Here is a 23,541-nt window from a genome sequence, read left to right as displayed (position 1 = left end):
GAGATTGAGCACCACTGATACAGAAACATACAGTTTTTTCAGAAAACTGTTGGGATTTAGGAGACATGTAGAATCGGCTTCAGGTCTCAATGGGTTAATACAAGGCCCAGGGGCGAGTATACTGCACACACGCAGCATCTTTTTCATAATTGTATCACAAAAGGACAAACAAAATGTACATATACCACATAACATAACCCTATCCCACCCTCCCCCCACCCTCAATCCCCAGGACATTATACAGTATATCCTATCCTTCCTAATATATATTGTCATGTTCATGTCTGCTGTCTCTATATATCAGTATGTTTGTCTATTGGTGTCCTTTGCCTCTTTTTTTGAAAGAGAGAGAGAATCTTGCTCGCTCACACATTACATCCCTGTGTGTGTGTGTGTGTGTGTGTGTGTGTGTGTGTGTGTGTGTGCACACAGGCAAGTGCGTGCTTGGTTGTGTGTGTGTGTGTGTGGGTTTTTGTATATACCTTATCGGTGTAGAAAACTGGTGTGTCTTTATTTGTGCACAGGGATTTGTGCCTTGAGATAGAGAGAGATGAGTCATTGACTTTACCCTTTCAGGTGGAAACCCTGAAAATGTGTGTACACACACACACACACACACACACACACACACACACACACACACACACACACACACACACACACAGATAGAGAGGCCATTCTGTATTTAAGTGTGCCATCTACTCTGAAAGGAAAATTACAGGCAGCCACCTGCTGGTCAAATGATTCCTGTGGTGTAGTGGCTGCTAGGAAGGTGTAGTGGCTGCTAGGTGTAGCGGCTGGAAGGTGCATTGGCTGCTAGGAAGGTGTAGTGGCTGCTAGGAAGGTGTAGTGGCTGCTAGGAAGGTGTAGTGGCTGCTAGGAGGGTACAAGGAGGATGACCGTGAGAGACAATCCAAACACATATTTTTACGTTTCTTTGTTGGTCGAGTCTGGTTGTAAACTGTCTGCAATCACTACCAAATGGATTGCCTGTTTCAGTTTGACTCTGTTATTGTTTTGAATCAATTAAAGTGACGTGTGATTTAAATGTGTACATTTCAGTACAGAGATGCTGAGCAAGTGGTTAGTGTGTGTGTCTGCGGTGAGTGTGTCTGTATACAGCATGGGGGAGGGGCGTACCGTGTCCCGTGACTAACAGCCGATTATCGTTTACGATGCGTTGTGGGCCTGCAGATCGGCTTGTAGAATCCCCAGAAGCAAGGATTTGAGTTACAAATGTTCGCTTTAAAAATATATATATTCAAAGAAATTGCAAAGAAATGCCATTAAATTAAATGCATGTCAAACTGGGGGTCCTTGAAATTAAAATGGTTGAAAATCACAGAGAGAGAGAGAGAGAGAGAGAGAGAGAGAGAGAGAGAGAGAGAGAGAGAGAGAGAGAGAGAGAGAGAGAGAGAGAGATGTAATAATTCATATCTGCCCTGGTCAATGTAGCAGCCCTAGCTACTGGAGGTATTCTCTCTACTCTCCTGAGGAATCATAATTGATAAATAAATAAAACACCTTGTTAGTCAGGAACTCCAGCCGCCAGTCCGAGATGAGTCATTATTGGCATTACCCTTTCAGGTGGAAACCCTGAACATGTACACACGCACACACACAGACAGACACACAGACACAGACAACACACACACACACACACAGAGAGAGAGAAAGTGTATCTATTAGGAAAGGAAGCTACCAGTGGCTTTGATTGAATATTTTGAAACATGAGTAAATATAAATAAATAGATGAAACACAAAAAAGTTAGTTCTTGTTTTTTGTAACACCTCATTTTTGTTTTTTTTATTTCAGTTAAGTAAAATGTTTTGTCAATTCTAGTCTTTTTGTCATCTTGTTAGCTTTGGTAAACTATTATATAATCCTAATGTGAACACATCGCTGTCACAGCTGTATGACTGATGTTCTGACCACAGTCTTTCTCTCTTTGTGTCTCCATAGAAACCTACTGGACAGAGATACCTTCTCCAAATCAGACCCAAGTAAGAGCCATGTCTTTGTTCCTCACACTGGCTGTGTCTCTAAACCATCTGTGCTAATGGCTGTATCTCTCCATCATCTACTAACCAGTAGTGGGAAGTGACTAAGTACATTTACTGTACTCAAGTAATGTACTTAATCACGGTAAAGACTAAGTTTAGGGGTGTAGTGGCGATGGTTGAGGTTTGAATGAACGTAGTAAAGTAAGTGTATGTGTGTGTGTGTGTGTGTGTGTGTGCGTGCGTGCGTGCGTGCGTGCGTGCGTGCGTAGTAGAATTTGAGAAATGGAGGTTGTGAGGACCGTGTTCCTGCTCCTCACAAGAAATTCAACTTTGTTTTATGGTTGATAATAGATTGTTAGAGATACGTTTACCATTGGAAACAGATTCAGGTTGCAGTTATAGGTTTTAGGATTAGACATTTATAGGTTTAGGGATTAGAGATAGTTACAGTATGCCTGATTTACACTTAATTGTGCGCTGGTGTCATGCACCAAAAAATAGCTGATCTACAAGCCCTTGTAGACAGTGTTAAGACTTAAAGACTATAAAAGACTAAGAATTTTATATTTAGTCGACTAAGACTAAACTATTTCAGATGACTAAAATAGGACTAAAACTAAATGGTGTGTTATTCAAAAGACTAAGACTTAATCAGAATTATATTCAAAGATTTGTATAGTGTGGGGCGTCGCTAGGCAACAGCCTGCCAGGTAAGCACCTCAGCAGGGAGAGTCAGTGGGACAGAGGCGGTGCACGGCCAGCCAGGCCCCGCCCCCAGCTGGGCTGCGTCATCGACGGGCGTTACCTGCCCGTCTACCTGTGGAATCAGCCTGAAGTGAGCGCAGCCGTGGCACCCAGCTGGGGAACGCACAAACAATGTAAAAGCACCGTCTCTGCCTCCGTGTGGACTGACTCTCCACGCTGGCCAGACAGGTGCACAGGCGGTAAGCGACCCCCCACTTCTTATCCTCCTCCTCATTTACCTGGTGTTATATAGATCGGAGTTAATGTCTGTATCTCTCTGTTATAGGCAACCTAGGACCTGGTCCAAACCTTACAGAGCGTCTGTGGACAGGAAACCCCCGCAGAGCGCGGGCAGAGGATTACGCACAGACTTTATATGTTTCACTGAACCCTGGCTGGGTAGTGATAGTTATTGTTCTTGTTGACTTATGATTTGAAACGTAATAACAAGACGGCACCGGGGGAAACCCCGTGGACGTGCCGTATTCATTAATAAAACGCCCTGTGAGGCCTTCGCACATACTGTCTCCGAGTGTTGGTTTGGTTCAGTCTTCACAAGTGGTGGAGAATACAGGTAAAGACTGATCCACGCCAATACCTCTGATTATGGAGCATGCACAGGCACTCACTGCGCTCCTTAAGAGCCAGACCGAGTTACAAACAGCAGTGCAAAAGTTAATGGATAAAATGACACGGGACCCGGTGCTCTCGCGGGCACCAGGCGATGTACTCACCAAACTGTCTCCGGATGACGATGTGGAAGCCTACCTGGAAGTATTCGAACGCACCGCCGCTCGGGAGAGGTGGCCAGTGGCTGACTGGGCCTCGCTCCTCGCGCCGTTTCTGACCGGGGAAGCCCAGCGAGCGTGTCGGGACCTGACGCTGGCCGATGCTCGAGACTTCCCCAAATTAAAAGCTGCGATCCTGGCCTCCCACGGCTACAGCCTCCCCGCCCGGGCCCAGAGGTTCCACAACTGGGCCTACCAGGTGGCCCAGTCTCCGCGACCGCAGGTAGCCGCTCTGCTGAGAGTGGCGCACAGCTGGCTGACCACCGGGGGAGATCCGCCCGCCATCGACCGCCTGGTGATTGATAGATGCATCCGCTCGTTGCCGCCTGATGCACGGAAGTACGCCTCTCAAGTCAGCCCCAGCTCCCTGGAAGAGTTGGTGGCCCTGTTGGAGAACCACCAGGTTAGCGTGGAGATGCTAAAGACGACCAAGATGGACGCGCCGCGTGGCGGCCCTGACGAGCGCTCCGGCCGCGAGCGAAAGAGGACGCCGCCGCCCAACCGCTCGCCTCCCCGTCGGAGGAACTCGGCCCCAGAAAGGCCCAGTCGGGGCCCACCGACCCGGAGGTGCTACGTGTGTGGCCAGCAGGACCACATTTCCTGGAGCTGCCCGGACCGGGACCGCGACGTCGCCATGCCTACCGCGTCCAGCGCGGACGGAGCCAGAGCCTGCCTCCACTCGGGAAGCAGCCCGGGAAGCCACTCCGTCCTGCCGGTGAAAGTGGGGGGAGTCGACACGCACGCGCTCCTGGACTCAGGAAGCGCCGTCACCCTGGTCCACGCCGCCCTGGCCGGGCCCTTGGAGAAGGCCACCATCCCGGTCACATGTGTCCATGGCGACCTCCGCCATTACCCGGTCAGCCACATCCACATCCAGACGCCCCGGGGCAACGCCGTGGTGACCGCCGGCGTCGTCCCGAATCTTCCCGTGCCGCTCTTGATCGGCTCCGACTGCCCGCTCTTCGCCAGGTACTGGGAGCCGGGTCTGACCCGTCCGCCGCCGCACCGCCGCCAGCGACGGCCCACTCGGCCCACTAGGCCCACTCGGCCCAGCTCGGCCACGGGCCGCCCGGCTTGCCCCGCCTTTGGAGCTCTCAGCGACACCTCCCTCAGCGGCGACTCCACAGGAAGGGACGCGGCGGCGCCCGAGGAGGAGGATCCACCCAACGCCCCGGCAGAGACCACGCCGGAGCCAGACGCAGACGCGGACCCGTTCATGGAGTTTCCGCGCCCTGAAGCGTGTGCCTCGGAGCGGAGAGGGGAGTTCGCCACGGCCCAGTGGACCGACCCGAACCTTGAGATGGCCAGGCAGCGCGTCGTGGCCATAGACGGACAGAAGGGCGAGGGGGTGAGTGACCTTGTGTCGCCATACTTTAATGTGAAAAATGGATTGTTATATCGGGCCGTGTTAGTTAGCGGGGAAGAGCTAGTGGAACAGCTCTTGGTGCCGAAACCGTATGTCACTCGAGTTCTATATTTAGCCCACACTCACCAGTTCGGGGCCCACTTGGGGGTGAAGAAAACGTATGATCGCATATTGGCTCGCTTCTATTGGCCCGGGGTGAAACGGGCTGTGGAGGATTTTTGCAAGAGCTGTCCGGAATGTCAAAAAATGTCTCCCCGTCCCTCACAACGTAACCCCCTGGTACCACTACCGATTATCGATGTGCCGTTTTCGCGACTAGCTATGGACATTGTGGGCCCACTCCCCAAGTCCGCCCGGGGCCACCGTTACATTCTCGTCATTGTGGACTATGCCACCCGCTATCCAGAGGCCATACCATTACGCACCGCGTCAGCCAAGGCTGTTGCGCACGAACTGTTAATGCTCTTTAGTCGGGTGGGAATTGCGGACGAGGTACTCACGGACCAGGGCACGTGTTTTATGTCTCGAGTTATGACACTACTGTACCGCTGGCTAAAAGTGAAACGCATACGCACATCGGTGTATCATCCCCAGACCGACGGACTGGTGGAGCGGTTTAACCAGACTCTAAAAAAAATGTTGAAAAAGTTGATTGATGTGGATGGCAAGGACTGGGACCAGTTAATTCCCTACGTCCTGTTCGCCATCAGAGAGGTGCCCCAGGCTTCCACAGGGTTTTCTCCGTTTGAACTGGTGTATGGGAGGAGACCGCGCGGCCTGTTGGACCTCGCCAAGGAAGCCTGGGAAAGCCAGCCATCTCCCCACCGGAGTGCAATCGACCATGTCGCGCAGCTGCAAACACGAGCAAAGAAGATTTGGCCACTGGTCCGCCAGCATATGGAGCAGGCACAGAGGGACCAGTGCCGCACCTACAACCGGGGGGCCAAGCTCCGGGAGTTCCAGGTCGGGGAGAAAGTGTTGGTACTGGTCCCCACCTCCGAGTGCAAGTTCCTGGCCCAGTGGAAAGGGCCCTACGAGGTGGTGGAGAAAGTAGGCCCTGTCGACTACCGAGTGAGGCAGCCGGGTCGGCGCAAAGGCCACCAGATTTACCACGTGAATATTCTAAAACAGTGGCACACAGCGGGCCCGCTGCCTTCCTCGGTCCTACTGGCCACCACCTCTCCGCGGACCCCCGCCGCCGTGCCGACAGGAGATGACTTGGCCCCGTCACAGCGCCAGGACCTGAAGGAGCTGCTGGCGCGCAACGACGACATCTTCTCCGAGCTGCCCGGCCGGACCACCGCCATCCGCCATGACATCCGCACCAACCCCGGCGAAATAGTGCGCCAGCGGCCCTACCGGATACCGGAGGCCCGGAGAGTGGCCATCAAAGAGGAGGTGAAGAAGATGTTAGAACTCGGCGTAATAGAGGAGTCCCACAGCCCCTGGTCCAGTCCAATTGTGATCGTGCCGAAACCTGACGGGACCTTGAGATTCTGTAATGACTTTAGGAAGCTGAATGAAGTCTCGGCCTTCGATGCTTATCCCATGCCACGAGTCGATGAGCTGATCGAGCGCCTGGGACCGGCCCGCTTCGTCAGTACCCTGGACCTAACGAAGGGGTACTGGCAGGTGCCCCTGACGGAGAGAGCCAAGGCCAAGACGGCGTTCTCCACCCCCGAGGGCCTCTTCCAGTACCGCGTCCTGCCGTTTGGAGTCCATGGCGCCCCCGCAACCTTCCAGCGGCTAATGGACCGGGTCCTGCGGCCCCACCGGGACTATGCTGCCGCGTACCTCGACGATATCGTCATACACAGCCCTAGTTGGTCCCAGCACCTCCTGCACCTCGACGCCGTCCTGGGCGCCCTAAGACGAGCCGGCCTCACCGCGAACGCCAAGAAGTGCCGGGTGGGTCTAGCGGAGACTGACTATCTGGGATACACCATCGGACGAGGGTGTGTGAAGCCCCAGGTCCGGAAGGTGGAGCGGATCCGGGACTGGCCCCGGCCCGCTACTAAGAAGCAATTAAAATCATTCATGGGTCTAATCTCATATTATCAAAAGTTTATTAAAAATTACGCTACTATTGCAGCACCCCTATATGAGCTGACGCGCCAGAGCCTGCCCCACCACGTCGCTTGGACAGCGGAGACTGAGGCGGCGTTCGTCACGCTGAAGGCTGCACTATGCGAGGAACCGGTGCTGATCGCCCCGGACTTCCAGAAGCCGTTCCTCCTCCACACCGATGCGTCCGGCACCGGGGTCGGAGCCGTGCTGGCGCAGGTGGTGGAGGGAGACGAGCACCCGGTCACGTTCATCTCCAGGAAACTCCTCAAACATGAACGAAACTACGCCACGGTGGAGAAAGAGTGCCTCGCCGTGAAGTGGGCCATTCATCACCTGCGGTACTACCTGTGGGGGAGGACCTTCACGCTCGTCACGGACCACGCCCCGTTGAAGTGGATGGCCAGGAACAAGAACCGAAACGACCGGGTCACCAGATGGTTCCTTGAGCTCCAAGACTACCACTTCACCGTGGAACACCGTCCAGGGAAAGAGATTCCCCACGCCGACGCCCTCTCGAGGCTGTACGAGGAAAGAAGTGAAGCTCCCGACCCAGGCACGGAGCTTAGGGGGGGGATATGTGGGGCGTCGCTAGGCAACAGCCTGCCAGGTAAGCACCTCAGCAAGGAGAGTCAGTGGGACAGAGGCGGTGCACGGCCAGCCAGGCCCCGCCCCCAGCTGGGCTGCGTCATCGACGGGCGTTACCTGCCCGTCTACCTGTGGAATCAGCCTGAAGTGAGCGCAGCCGTGGCACCCAGCTGGGGAACGCACAAACAATGTAAAAGCACCGTCTCTGCCTCCGTGTGGACTGACTCTCCACGCTGGCCAGACAGGTGCACAGGCGGTAAGCGACCCCCCACTTCTTATCCTCCTCCTCATTTACCTGGTGTTATATAGATCGGAGTTAATGTCTGTATCTCTCTGTTATAGGCAACCTAGGACCTGGTCCAAACCTTACAGAGCGTCTGTGGACAGGAAACCCCCGCAGAGCGCGGGCAGAGGATTACGCACAGACTTTATATGTTTCACTGAACCCTGGCTGGGTAGTGATAGTTATTGTTCTTGTTGACTTATGATTTGAAACGTAATAACAAGACGGCACCGGGGGAAACCCCGTGGACGTGCCGTATTCATTAATAAAACGCCCTGTGAGGCCTTCGCACATACTGTCTCCGAGTGTTGGTTTGGTTCAGTCTTCACAATAGTAATACAAACGTGTGTGTGTGTGTGTGTGTGTGTGTGTGTGTGTGTGTGTGTGTGTGGACTCTGTCTAGTTGTGTAAGGCTGGTTAATATTAGTGTGCCAGTGTGTGTGCGCGGCCACCTGAAGAGAACATCAAAGAACTCTGATGAATTCAGTAATTTAATTTGCCTATTTTGTGTGAGGAGGAGGAATACGACACAATGCTCTGAAATTATGTTTTTCTACCATCAGAATAAGGCAAATAAGGCAGTTTCTGAGCCTGATGCACTTTGATGTTGCCTTTTAGATTGTCGAGTGATGTAATTTAGACCTTTTATTATATTATACATCATATTCCAATGGGGGGCTTAAAAGTTACTGTGACACAGAAATTGTGGTGGAAACGGATGCAGCATATCTCTGCTGTCTGACAGAAGCCAACTATGTCCAATAGAGATGCGCGGATGGGCTTTTTCCTCACCTGATCCGCGTGTAGATCCGCACCGGAGGGATGCACATGTGATTCTATATGGATACGTACTTGAACAAACAATGTCACTCACCACTGTCGCCATCACCGATGTAGTGACTGTATACATCCGTATCCATGGTAACAGAAAAACCTCCGTCTTCCATCACTTTCTCACATCGCAGTCGTCGGCAGGATTAAGAACTTCACTAAATCACTCCCACGGCAAACTTTTGTTCCTCCCTTCTTTTTTAGTTTTTAGTTTTTGAATGCTCCATTAAGTTTCTCTCTCACTATAGCATTAGCTGCCTTTGCCGGCAAGTAGTCTCGCGTAGCCAGACAACTATTCCACGATCTCCGAATGCTATATAGAGTCTGGAACTACAACTCCCGAAATCCGATTGAGGAAACTGGCACTTCCGTACACAAAAATATATTTTAAAATATCTTTACATTTTCTTTTTTAATTTCCATTTCTGCTAAGCAGCAAGCTAAATATACTTAAATGATTTTGATTTATAGTCGGATAAATTTGCGCGACTGTAAAGACGAAACGGAAGTGGGGAGGAAGCTTCACATCCGGTTTATATTCTAATCATGATCAGAGCTTCCGAGTCCCAGACTGTATTACCGGAAACATTTGAAAATTGTGGGAGGCAACAGTCTGGCAACAGGCGAGACTACCGGCAAGGGGTCCTCCTTCTGCTTCCAAACAACAACACAGTGCACGCAAAGCACGTGTAGTAGGTGGCTAATCTGTGTCACTTTAGATTTCTTTGGCTATTCAAAAATATCAGATATACAAGCTCATGAGATTATAGATCTGATATTTTTTTTAAATCTTGAAATTATTATTTATTTTTTTCAAAAAATATTTTTGAATTGCCTCAGGTCTTAACTCATTGAGTGTCATTAACGTGTTTCACGTGTTGTACCGCTATGATGCAACGTGCCATTAACGTGTTTCACGTGTTTTTGAAAAAAAAAAAAAAAAACAAGATATCATTATCTGAAGATTTGCAGCTCCATCCACTCCTTGTTTAACTTATAACTTAAAAAGGCTGTATTTCGCTTCCTAAGCACTTTTTTTTTTACTTTGAAAAAATAAAAATCATAATGGCCAGAAATAGATAATAATAATTTGGGCACTCAATGAGTTAATGGGTTAAAAGCTATAATAGGCCTAGATAAGATTATTTATTTCACGCGTTATTTCACCTGCGGTTTATTCAATATTAATTATTGATTATATTTGATTGACCCAAATCCCCCACACTGTGGTTATTCGCGGCAACCGCGGCTAAAACCGCGATCTCTAATGTCCAATATATTAACTTTTCAGGAGTTGGAGTTATATGCTTTGAACGGCAACGATCCATTGGAGTTATGAGGTTTAGTCAGAAGCGCTTTTTAATACTTTTCGTTGGTTCAATATTTGTACAACCCACACACAGACGTACAGGGTGTTCAATGGCACGGATTTATGAAAAAATGAAAAATAAACATTGACAAATATAAGATTGGAAACCTTGTATGTCCAAGGTTTCTCTTTTTCGGGAAATGGAAAACAGAACCTGTGTTCCAGTTGATGTAGTTATTATTAGTCACAAGCTCTTGTTAATACTTCATACTTCATTGGTTAAATGTTTATAAAACCCACAGACAGACTTAACCACTTTCAACATGGTGTCCCTATTTTGGACATAAGAGAAAGTTTCCAACTATTTCCAGAATAATAATGACAAAAATCGGAAGTTGCAAAAATAGCAGATTTACAAGCTCACTATGCGTCGAATGGAGACGCATTGTGAGCTTGTAGATTGGCTATTTTTGAAAAAAAAACTAACAAAAACTAAAGAATAAATATGGAGATACAAGGTTTCTGTAAATGCGTTAAGGTTTATAAGGATCAGTTGCTTTGAGATGATTGGTTGTACAGCTGTAGTGGTAATTAACTGTTTCTATGTGTTCCACAGTCTGTGTTCTCTAACAAACTAATGGTTCTATGTGTTCCACAGTCTGTGTTCTCTACACGCAAGGAGTCGGCAACAAGGAATGGAGAGAGGTGAGTGGCTCAGCACAACTTTATTTTCACATCACAGGTGGAAAAAAACAGAGGGTGAAATTCTTTGTCGTACATACAGTACAAAGCTCCATCATTGTTCTTGTTTTTTTACTCCCTTCAGTTAATAGAGCACCGAAGTCTGACATCACTGGCAGCGTGATCTAGTATGAGAGTGAAGACACTAGCGTTGGCTCCTATTGTAAGAATGGAATGCGGAAATGCCCGTTTCCATCTCAATGAGATAGTTCCAGTTACTTCCAGGAACTATAGCCCATAGCGGCCCGCTTTGCGGCGAGACCAAAGCGTGTCATAACTCTCTATCTCTATGGGTCTGATCACTGACACAATTTATTTTATTGGAATTCCCATAGGGGAACTAGATCGCGTCATATTAGAACTGTGTTCCAGAAATAAACAAAACACCCCGTCTTTTTTACTCATATGGATATGAAGCATCATCTCTGAAAAATACTGATTTATCGAAAGGGTTAGGGCAGTGGTTCTCAAACTTTTTCATGCCAGGGACCCCCAAATTGACACTTATTAGCCCGCAGACCCCCATTTGAAAAGATAAGCCAGGGACCCCCATAAGAGAAGATTTTTTACGGCTCTAGCATTGATTCTCAACCATTTTAATTTCAAGGACCCCCAGTTTGACATGCATTAGGCTACGGACCCCCATGTAATGGCATTTCTATCGCTGGGACCCCAATTCATATTGTAAAATCAATGTTAATTTAACTCTGAGAGTGTACAAATGGAACCAAATGGACCCTAACGGGTCCATTTGGTTCCATTTGTACACTCTCAGAGTTACAGACTCATAAGGGTCCATTTGGTTCCTATCCATCATTTAGCTGGGGACCCCCTGGAACCCCCTCAAGTACCCCTGGGGGTCCCCGGACCCCACTTTGAGAACCATGGGGTTAGGGTCATATAAGATATATATTTTATGTATCACCAGGGTGGTTTGTTTATTTTTGGATCACAGTTCTTATATGACGCCATCTAAGATTCTCCTATGGGAGTTCCAATACAAAAAAAAAGCTGTGACCTAGGGGTAGCGGGAGTGATGTCAGGACGTAGGTACTATGTATGTACGTTTTAAGCCTGATTTATACTTGCGCACCAGTAATAAGCAAGTTACTACCCTGACATACAAAACGGGACAGCCTTTCCTACTCACGAAGTAATTCTCGCTTTGAAAAAAACCCAAAGAGGATGATTACTATAAATCAGTGGTTCTCTACCTTTTCAGGTGGTGACCCCATAAAATAATCATATTTGAACTCGGGGACCCCCCACCCTGACAAGTGTCTTTATCCAAAGTTTTGCTGTTCCCAGACGGAACTGAACGGATGACTCAAAACACTTTAAAGGGACAATGACATTCAGATTTGTGAATTATGGACATTAACCCATTAAGACCTGAGGCCGATTTTACAAATGTCTTCTAAAACAATAATCAATCATCAGTGGTTCTCAAACGGTTTCATATCAAGGACCCCCATCTCAAAATATTTTGTTCAAGGGACCCCCAGAAGTAAAGATTTGAGGTAAAAATGTTCGCTTTAAAACATATCTATATATATTTAAATGAATTTTCAAAAATAGCAGATCTACAAGCTCATAGCGCGAAGGAAGGAGGCGCGGCGAAGCCGCGACTCCGCCCAAGTGGAGCCTCTACTATGTAACTCGGCTCGGCTTGTGTGTCTGTGTGCAGTATGTGTGCAGCCTGCCCCCATGCGACTCACGCTCTCATTGGCTCGTGCCCCCATGTGACTCAAAACTCCGTGACTGAAATATAGCAGCTGCACTACCTGTGTGCAGCCGCTAGAGTGCGCCAGAGTTCACTATTACAGTGTGGCTGAAATATAGAACTGCGTTCGCTTCCAGCGTTCGCGCGTCTTACTTGTGTGCCATGAGCTTGTATGTCTGCCATTTTTGAATAGCCAACCAATGTGCTATATAAATAGCTAAAATCTTAAATGACACAGATGCTCTCCCGGTTTTAATGGCTTAACATCATTTTGAGCTTGCAGAAATAATGGTGCCTTCAACCCGGAAGATCTGCGTGTTTGTTTGACATCATAATTGCAGATGTTCAAAGGAAAGAGACTACATTATTGCAGTATGTACTGCTGTCATTTCATTAAATATGTTGAGTTATATTACTGTGTGTGTGTGTGTGTGTGTGTGTGTGTGTGTGTGTGTGTGTGTGTGTGTGTGTGTGTGTGTGTGTGTGTGTGTGTGTGTGTGTGTGTGTGTGTGTGTGTGTGTGTGTGTGTGTGTGTGTGTGCTAAATGTCCCCACACGCATAGTTGAATTTGAGAAATAGACATTGTGAGGACCAACCAGTTTTATGGGGCGTTATAATAATAACAATAATAATGATAATTATAATAATAATACATTTGATTTATAACACACTTTACATTTTTGCCAAACACTAAGTGCTACAGGGTTTAAAAAACAATGGCATACAAACAGTAACGGCAAAACAAAAAACATCGGCTGTGGTAAAAAGTAGATTAAAAACCAATTAAGGAAAAGAGTAAAAGACCTAAGGGGGAAAACAAAGGCGTGGACCAGTTTTTCAGCATCTGGCAAGGTGAGTGTGGGGCAGAGTTTGGTAAATGTTCCTGAGGTGGAAGGAGGTTTTACAAAGATGTTTTAACCGGTAACCGTCTTCCATGCCGACATCTCGCCACTCCGACTAGTGGCTTCCGCGTGCGGTTAGGGTTAGGGTGAGGGTTAGGTATAGGGTTCGTTAACGTCGGAAAGGCGACATGTCGGAAAGCCGCCATGTAACCGTTTTAACCCATTCAATATGCGCTCCGCATCCGTGTCATTTTAGCTTTAACTGTTATACTTTGGCTATTTTTGAAAAAATCTTGAAAATTGGTACAAATCTTTGAATATATATATATTTTGTGCCCCCACCAATATATATATATTTTTAAGAGAAAATGTGTAACTCAAATCTTCGCTTCTGGAGGTCCCTTGAACTACATATTTTGAGATGGGGGTCGGTGGCCAAATGCATATCATTTTGGGGGTCCTTGACATGACAACGTTTGAGCACCGCTGATATTATAGCAACGTACGTTTTTCAGAAACCTGTTAGGATTTAGAAGACATCTGTAGATGCGTTCCCGGATTGAATGGGTCAAGGTTCAGTTGAGGGTCCATTTTCACACCCATGTTGGTGACTGTGGGTGAGAGGGAAAGGTTGTGGCCGGAGAAGATGATGCTCGTTATGGGGCATGATTGGATCTGGTGTGGAGGGTGCCTATTAAGTTAGGAAAAGGCATTTAGAGGTTAGGTTTGGGGTTAGTTTTTCATATTTTATAGGTAGTTGTGCACTGATGTCATGCACCAAAAATAGCCAATCTGTAGGCTATTTTTCAGCTGTTTTCAATGCCAAAAAAGATTTCCTCACAAGTATAGTTATACAAACGCTTGTGTGTGTTATGTTTGTGGGTATGCACAGTGTACATGTGTGGGACTCATGTCAGGATTTCCAAATGCATGAATATTCATGTATGCAAATGCACGCGGGAGCCCTTCTGCACCAGTCACTCACAGTTATTCATAGTTTTGCATAAGCCGGCATGTGCCTCCATCATGAATATGATAAATGCCAGGTAGAGACCTCACTTAACCTGCCGTCGGCTCCCTACGCTCCGGCATTTGTGTATTTGTTAGTGTTAATGTCATACATTGTTTGTTAAAAGCTCCCGTTAAAAGCGTACCCGCCTTCGTCCAAAGATTTTGAACATGTAAGAATAAAACTTGACTTTGGGTTTTCGTCAAACCAAGTTTTTAAGGAGGGTTATTTAGGGCTGGGCGATATGGACAAAATCTAATATCAATATTTTTGACCAAATGCCTCGATATCTGATGATAATATCATACATATGTTTGTCTATCTATCCCTCATATTACGTTATCAATATAATATCGATATATTCTACAACCCTAAGGTTAATTGGTCATTAAGACAAGACACTTGTTCTTGAAGTATAGATCAAATCAGGGTTAGCGATTTGTATTCAAAATAAAACAGCTGGGGGTGGGGCGGATGGAGAACGCTTTGAAGCAGTGATGCTCAACCTGTGGGCCAACTTCACACTCGGTACTTGTTGTTTGTCTTGTCTTATGTTTAACCTACTACTTGCTCATTGTTTTAGGTGAGAACCTTGTAGAAGCCCTATATGGGTTTCCTTTCTCACCTGCACTTATTTTTGTGTCCTACAATTTTACCTTTATATGCTGTTTTTATTGTGAGAATAACAAAAAAAAAAAAAACTAAACAAAAGCCCTGATCCAGAAAAGGTTCATCTCTAGTTTCTCTCTAGACTGTTTTGCACCCTGTCCGTCCGTCCGTCCATCCGTGCGCGTGTTCGTCTGTTTGTGATCAGCTATTCTCCGGCACCGTTGGCCCGATTGCAGCAAAACTGTGCACGCACACTCCCTGGATGCCAGAGCAGAAACTCTGCCTCATTTTTTTCTGACCGGCCTGTTATAGTGCCACCAGGAGGTCGGTATCAGCAAAGCAATCTTTTAATATTACTCCTACAGATTTTGTCCAACCATCATGCAAATCGACGAAAAGGGTCTTTCAGATTATCTATGTTCCATCCTGATGGGCTAAGATTGGCTTCCAAAGTTAGCAGGAGCCATTTTGTTTTGAATAAAATGCCTCAAATAATGAACGCAGCGTGCGATTTCCGTGAAATTTTGCGCGTACATTCCCACTAGGCCAAGGAAGAAATGCCACTTGAAAATGTTCAAACCAGCCTCTTGGTGGCGCTATAACAGGCTAATTCGAGTTTTTACCAGTAACTGCACCGATCTGCGTAAAGCTTTGTATGCGCACTCCATAGAAGCCAAGAAAAAACCTTTGCCCTGCATTTTTCACATCAGCCTTTTATAGCACCACCAGGCAAAACTGTGCAAACTTTGCACGCACATTCGCAGTACATTGAGGAACAAATGCCACCCTTTTGATATCGCCCTATTATAGCACCACCAGGAGGCCTTTTTTTGAAAAACAATTTTTTTTATAATACTCCTACAGATTTTGTCCAAACATCACGCAAATCGGTACATTATCTCTATAGTCATGACACGATGGATCTGTCCGATTCTTCATATTCCATCAACATTGCTGGCCCATAATAACCTACCTGACCTGGCGGAGACCTGTGCCCCGAGGAGCACTTTTTCTAGTTCCTCATGTGTTCTCATCTCTGCTTCTCTTACAGTATGTAACTCATCTTTTTGTGTCTCTGTCGTTCTGTTGGTCTCTACAGTTTGGCAGGACGGAGGTGATCGACAACACGCTGAACCCCGATTTTGTGCGCAAGTTCATGTTGGATTACTTCTTCGAAGAAAGACAGAATTTACGATTTGACTTGTAAGTATTTGTCATTTCTTCTTTATGCCTTACTAGGGCTTTGGCAACGTGGACACAATCAAATGTCACAATACCTATTTGTATTTTGACTATAATTCTGTATTGCGATGTAATACTATCAATTATTATGTCTTGTTTTTCAAACCTTATAGCAAACAAATCTATGCAAAAACACATAATGTTGCGCCCAACATCTCCAGCAATGTCATTACTTTATTTTGCTTTACTTATAATCATACTATAATGCATTAGAATGACAACAATGATGATTATAATACACTATAGTTATTGTGTGTGTGTGGGTGTGTGGCTGTGTGTGTGCGCGTGTGTGAGAGAGAGAGTTTTGATTGGATATGATTCTATTAGACATTATGTTTAAAAGAAAAAAACATCAAGTATTAAAAAAAAACACAATAAAGTCTAACAGTTAGTTACTTTGTGGTATTTGGTCTTTTGACAAACAAACAACACATAACAACAAAAACTGACATTGGTATATAAAATGACCATACACACACACACACACACACACACACACACACACACACACACACACACACACACACACACACACACACACACACACACACAAATATTACCTTTAGTAGTAAAAAAAGAAGAAAAAAAAGAAAGTGTGCACAGCATAAATAAAAAAAATGAAAAAAGGTGTGTGTGAGAGAGCGAGAGAGAGAGGGGGGGAGAGAGTGAGAGAGTGAGTTATCCAGGGCTGGTTCCCATAACAACGGAGGCTCCAGTAGAATGAATGGAGGTTCTGGTATAGGAGTTGACAGATGCCTTCAGGGAGAGAAAAAACACTTAACCCCTTAAAGTCTGGTGTGCCGAGCAACACTGCATTAGCACCCACAACACACCTTCAGACTCCTCCCACAACACTTCCTTCAATAACAACGGCAGCCTTAAAGAGCAGTGGTTCCCAAACTGGGGGTCCCGAAAAAATGTTTTGGGGGGGTCCCCAGATGATTAGCTTAATGTGCAATATTGTTTTCTCACTCAACAGTAAACAAACCAACATACAGTATCTGCACAGGGTATCTGAACATTTCTAAAGTGACAATTTAAGGAATTTTAACACATTGTCCTGCCATGGACGTATATATACGTGGCCAAAATATTGACTCAGTCATGGGTCGGATCAGTTCCAATTGCCACGGGTCTCGGTCTGATCCATTTGAAATAGATGGACCCGTATGAACCCGTGAGGACCTGACGACCAGCTTTTTATTATTATCATTATATTAATCTTTAACTTAAGTCAAAAAATTTAGTACTTTTCCACTGCTGCTCGTCTGTGATTACTCTGTTGGGGCGTGGGAGTTGTGCTCCAACTTTTTCATGTCAAGGACCCCCAGAATTATATGTACTTGGCCACGGACCCCCATCTCAAAATATTTTGTTCCAGGGACCCCCCCAGAAGCAAAGATTGGAGTTAAAAATGTTAAAAATATGTATATATTCAAAGATTTGCACAGATTTTCCACGATTTTCCCCAAAAATTGCAGATATACAAGCTCATAGGGCGGCACAGAGTGCCGCGCTATGAGCTTGTATATCAAAGTACAGAAGTACCGGTTATACAATAACGCCCAAAAATGTACACAAAAAGCCCCTCGAGGGCTTGTTTCCATCGTGGTCCTATGTATTCAATTCAAGACATATAAAGACATACAATACAATACTATACAAGAAATCATCAATACTAGGAGCAGTAAAAGTATATTTACAGAAAAACAGTGGGGGGGGTCATTTATTTTGGCACGCTAGAACATTGGTTCTCAAAGTGGGGTCCGGGGACCCCCAGGGGTACCTGAGGGGGTTCTAGGGGGTCCCCAGCTAAATGATGGATAGGAACCAAATGGACCCTTATGGGTCTGTAACTCTGAGAGTGTACAAATGGAACCAAATGGACCCTAACGGGTCCATTTGGTTCCATTTGTACACTCTCAGAGTTAAATTAACATTGATTTTACAATGTGAATTGGGGTCCCAGAGATAGAAATGCCATTAATTGGGGGGTCCGTAGCCTAATGCATGTTAAACTGGGGGTCCTTGAAATTAAAATGGTTGAGAATCACTGCTAGAGAGCCGTAAAAATCTTCTCTTATTGGGGTCCCTGGCATATCTTTTCAAATGGGGGTCCGCGGGGTAATAAGTGTCAATTTGGGGGTCCTTGACATGAAAACGTTTGAGAACCACTGCTCTAGAAGACTTGTCTAGGTCCAAGTGCTAGAGAGTCACACTGTTTGATAGCTGGTGGTAGGGCATTCCACATTTTGGTGTCATAATAGTAGAATTAATCCATCCCCATATTTGTGCCGAATCTGGGGGGAATGAGATCAGTGGAGCTCCCTCTGGTGTGACTCTCTCTTTTGAAGTCGTTAGACAGGTACATGGGCACTGGTTGAGTGTTTACATGTACTGTACTAAGTGAGTGGTTCAGGCTGCTGTTTAGTGTGGATTAACCCTTTCCTGACATAACCATGCCAGATTGCAACACTCTCACTACAACACACAACATCCCACTGTCACAGCTGTGTGTGTGTGTGTGTGTGTGTGTGTGTGTGTGTGTGTGTGTGTGTGTGTGTGTGTGTGTGTGTGTGTGTGTGTGTGTGTGTGTGTGTGTGTGTGTGCGTGTGCGAGTTCTCAACCTTGCAGTTACAGGGCGTGTTGCTTATGTAGGCTTGTTTCTAAAGTGTATTTGCTTATTTGGGCTTGTTTCTAAAGTGTAGTTGCTTATGTAGGCTTGTTTCTAAAGTGTATTTGCTTATTTGGGCTCGTTTCTAAAGTGTAGTTGCTTATGTAGGCTTGTTTCTAAAGTGTATTTGCTTATTTGGGCTCGTTTCTGAAGTGTAGTTGCTTATTTGGGCTTGTTTCTAAAGTGTAGCTGCTTATTTGAGCTTGTTTCTAAAGTGTAGTTGCTTATGTAGGCTTGTATCTAAAATATAGATGCTTATTTGGGCTTGTTTCTAAAGTGTAGTTGCTTATTATTTGGGCTTGTTTCTAAAGTTTAGAACTGTATTTGGGCTTGTTTCTAAAGTGTAGTTGCTTATTTGGGCTTGTTTCTAAAGTGTTGTTGCTTATGTAGGCTTGTATCTAAAGTGTAGATGCTTATTTGGGCTTGTTTCTAAAGTGTTGTTGCTTATGTAGGCTTGTATCTAAAGTGTAGATGCTTATTTGGGCTTGTTTCTAAAGTGTAGTTGCTTATTTTGGCTTGTTTCTAAAGTGTAGTTGCTTATTATTTGGGCTTGTTTCTAAAGTGTAGTTGCTTATTATTTGGGCTTGTTTCTAAAGTGTTGTTGCTTATGTAGGCTTGTATCTAAAGTGTAGATGCTTATTTGGGCTTGTTTCTAAAGTGTAGTTGCTTATTTTGGCTTGTTTCTAAAGTGTAGTTGCTTATTATTTGGGCTTGTTTCTAAAGTGTAGTTGCTTATTATTTGGGCTTGTTTCTAAAGTGTAGTTGCTTATTATTTGGGCTTGTTTCTAAAGTGTAGTTGCTTATTATTTGGGCTTGTTTTTTTTAAACCAGTGGTTCTTATATATTCTCAAATCAAGGATCCCCAAATGAATATGTATTTGTTCACGGACCCCCATCTGAAAATATTTTGTGCCAGGGATTTGTGTTGTTAACATGTTTACAAAATATATAAATAATGTTTCATGCTTTTTCAAGATTAAAAAAAGATAGCGTCGCGCGTTGCGATGCTTTGTGAGCTTGTAGATCGGCTATTTTCAAATATCCGATGCATATAGGTTTACTGTGGCCTAGTCACTTGTTTTCATAGACCTGCTTATCCCATTCAATCCGGAAACGCACTTGTCATTTTGGACTTTAGCTACAGCCATTATTTTATACTTTGGCTATAAAGAATAGCAGATATACAAGCTTGTAGATCTGCTATTTTTTTTGTCCAAATCTTTAAATATATATATTGAAGGCTCTGTTCCATTTAGTGTAGCACAGTGGTTCTCAAACTTTTTAATTTCAAGGACCCCCATAACTCTGATAGTGTACAAATGGAACCAAATGGACCCGGGAGGGTCCATTTGGTTCCATTTGTACACTCTCAGAGTTACACCCTCTCAAGGAACCATGAGGGTCCCTGGACCACACTTTGAGACCCACTAGTATTTCTAGAGAGCCAACATGCACAATATCAGCACCCTGCCTCTGTTTGACCAGAATGGAACAGAGCCTTCATTAGTATCATTGGTAACACCTGTGAAGGAAGTCAGAAGAGGCCCAATTTTTCTCCAAAATGGCTGCTGTGCATAGAGCCTATTATTATAATCGTCTAATCGAGGGGTCTTCAACTGGGGGTCCGGGACCCCTAGGGGGTCCTCAGAGATACTGCAGCGGGTCCGCCAAGTCTTTGTGTGATAGGGACTTTATTTATTTATTTTTGACATTAACCACTTGTCCACTTGAACCCTCGCACCCACCAAGTACAGCCAAAGGTCACGTTCTCAAAGTGTTGAGGGTTTGTCGTTAAATGTCTGAAAACACACATTTAGCATGAATCCAATATGTAGTGGTGAGTAGGGATGGGACGATATGAAAATGTCATATCACGATAATGGTGGCCAAAAATATCACGATTACGATATTATCACGATATTGGTGGCGAAAAATATCACGATATTAGCGCGCTGCTTATAAAATTCTGAAAATGCTAGAAAAATAGTGAAATCACATGACCTGTCATTTCTGTTAAAGAATATTTATTGTCTTGTCACACAGGGCAATTTGTAAACATCCAAGACTGTCTCACATGGAGGTAGAGAAAGACAATGTAAACATACATTTTAATAACACCACAAGTAATCTCTCAACTTCAATTATTCACAATAAGGTCTCTTCTCTTTACATAAAACACAATATTTTTCTTCCAGGCTGCATGTCTAGCAACACCCAAAGAGACTGCTACAGTGCAACCAAACAATAGTGCAACTGTAATGCAAATATGCAAGTGCAAACTGTATTTCATACTTTCTTTGAACCTTTTTTGGAAACAAACTACTTGTCCTGAACACTGGCACTGTTCTGTAAAAAATAAAAAGGCTGCATATAGTAATCATTGCTATAGAGTGTTTGTTCAGTAACAGGAGTCTCCCTGTCTCTCCAGCTCTTTAATAAACAGAAAATACATTTTTCGGTAGGTGTCAAAATCTCAGCCAATCAGAAGAAAGTACCCATTTTTAAGCTTAATTTGTATAGTGTTCCAGTTCCAATTTTGTCTGCTCATTTCTTAGTGTCATCACTTACAATGTCACTTGTTTAATCTGTATCCTGATTGAGTTTTCTGTCCTGGTTGGATAAAATTGGAAATGAAACTGAAACTGAAACGAAAATGCATTTTCTGTTTAATAAAGAGGTGGAGAGACAAGGAGACTCCTAATACTGAACAAACACTCTATAGCAATGAGTACTATCAGAATATAGAGCTATTTAACACTTATTTTAACCAAAGCAAATCACTTACCCTACCTTTTAAGGATGATTTAATTTTAATATAGTACAAGAATAGTGTAACTATCTGTAAAATATAACCCCCCATTTATTTAATAAAATTATGTATTGGGTATTTGGGTTATAGCCTATTTGTCTCAATATTTGTCACATTCAGCCCTGGACTTCACTGACTGCAGGGGTCACATTAAAATCACATATTAGAGATTTTATGTATTTTCCCCTATTTTCTGTATTTTTCACCATTTAAAATATAGTATTTCTTAATTTTTAATAATTATAGCTTGTAGATTTTTTTTCACCATTTGAAATTGTTTTAAAATAAAATGAACAGTTTTCCCAACTGACAGAGAGTCAGAGACAATATTTAGCCTATATATGGTTCTGTATTAGTGTATGAGTCAGTTTTAGCAGCTTTAATTCTAATTGGCTACTGTAGACTGCCTATCAATTTCATGAGCCTGGGTAGGGCCACCTGGCCTGGCGGAGATCTGCCCTGTTGCGCAGAAGCACAGCAAGTGAAGGCAATTACCTTAAACAGGAGCTGTGCTGCGGAGCCCTGCTTCTAAAATTTCGCAGTTTTGCGTGCTTCAGCACCTCAAGCCCGTTGGATAAGCCACCACTGAGTGAACGTTACATGAGCATAGCGTTTACCGTGGTAAAGTGTTGAATATTTAACCAGCTGAGTTTAACGAGACAGCGGCGCAAAATGAAAATCCGGTGTTTCCCAAACGTGCTGTCACAGATGATCCAACCATCTTATAACAAATGTAAGCATATGCCAAGATAACCGAGTTTATATAGCTGATTCTGAGCTAAACATATTTATTTAATTTCGAAGTTTTTATATTTAAACTTTATGATGAAAGGCCGCGGCGGCCACACACATAGCAGCTGTTGTTAATGAGCAGCACGAAGCAGCTTGACTGAAGCCGGTTGAGAGCCAACTCCGTGCAGCGCACACTGGAGCGGAGGTTTCTTTGCAGGAGGGGACAGGGGAGTGGAAGTTTTTTGGGCATTTCATTCATTTATTTGTAAAAAAAAAAAAACATAAAATAAAGATTGTCCACGAGTCTTTCTCAGCTACGGACACCTTCGTACTAGTCTAGTAGCCTACAAGGACAGCGAGGCGAGTGCAGTCAGTGCACTGACTTTCTGCGACGCTGATATTACACTCGCTGCGACGCTGGCTTTTACACCCGCCTTCTTTGGAACTGTATCCTGTGCAGTCCACACACACATATATATGCATGCTCACAGCTGTTTCCGTTTCCTTTGATTCTCGCTAGGCCGGATATGAAACCTGGCAAAGCAAATGGACACCAATCTTTTTTGGTCGAACTTTGTTTTGTTTTTTTTCGCGATAATTACAGACCCCGCGATAAAGTTATCGTGGATTTTATTTATCGCAATATACGATAATATCGTATATCGTCCCACCCCTAGTGGTGAGGTCCCTGCTTCATCTTTTTTCTCAGCTAAGGGGTCCCTGGCCTGAAAAACGTCGAAGACCCCTGATCTAATCGCAATTATTTGAGATAATCGCAATCATTTTTGCATAATCGTTTCCATGTTGAAAAATGTTCTTACATTAAAAAATGAAAAAAATATTAAATACTGTATATCAGTAATTTCTTTGCATATTTCAGTTATTTGTCACATCTGCCCTGTGCACTTTTTTATTGCGAGGCCTAAAAAGGCAAATATGTTCCAATGTTCAATGCCAAAAACACAACACGGCACAAATTAACACAAATTGTTAATCGCAATTATTTGTGTGACAATTAATCGTCAACTTAAATGTTGTTCGATCCCGGGCTCCCGCCGAGTTAGTGTTGAAGTGTCCTTGAGCAAGACGCTGAACCCCTAATTGCTCCCAGTGAGCAGGTTGGTGCCTTGCATGGTTTCCTCCGCCATCGGTGTGTGAATGTGTGTGTGAATCTGGTCAAAGA

The 23,541-nt window shown here is 44.8% G+C and overlaps 1 protein-coding gene across 2 annotated transcripts in view; it reads left to right on the top strand.

The window, feature by feature from the left end:
- LOC311039669 (copine-8) overlaps positions 1–23,541 on the top strand; it is a gene marked incomplete at its 5' end in the record, with an annotated part of 124,824 nt that overhangs the window by 36,134 nt on the left and 65,149 nt on the right. For both annotated transcript variants that reach the window (XM_084049619.1, XM_084049618.1), the window contains 3 exons: positions 1,964–2,004; positions 10,636–10,682; positions 16,001–16,104. In XM_084049619.1, coding sequence (XP_083905745.1) covers positions 1,964–2,004; positions 10,636–10,682; positions 16,001–16,104 — 192 coding nt within the window. The remainder of the gene's footprint in view (positions 1–1,963; positions 2,005–10,635; positions 10,683–16,000; positions 16,105–23,541) is intronic.

Source organism: Gymnoscopelus microlampas (assembly GCF_963454915.1).
Source record: "Gymnoscopelus microlampas genome assembly, chromosome: 23".
NCBI classification, from domain to species: domain Eukaryota; kingdom Metazoa; phylum Chordata; class Actinopteri; order Myctophiformes; family Myctophidae; genus Gymnoscopelus; species Gymnoscopelus microlampas.
The sequence above is the reverse complement of the archived record's forward strand: the minus strand, read 5'-3'. Positions and strand labels throughout refer to the sequence as shown.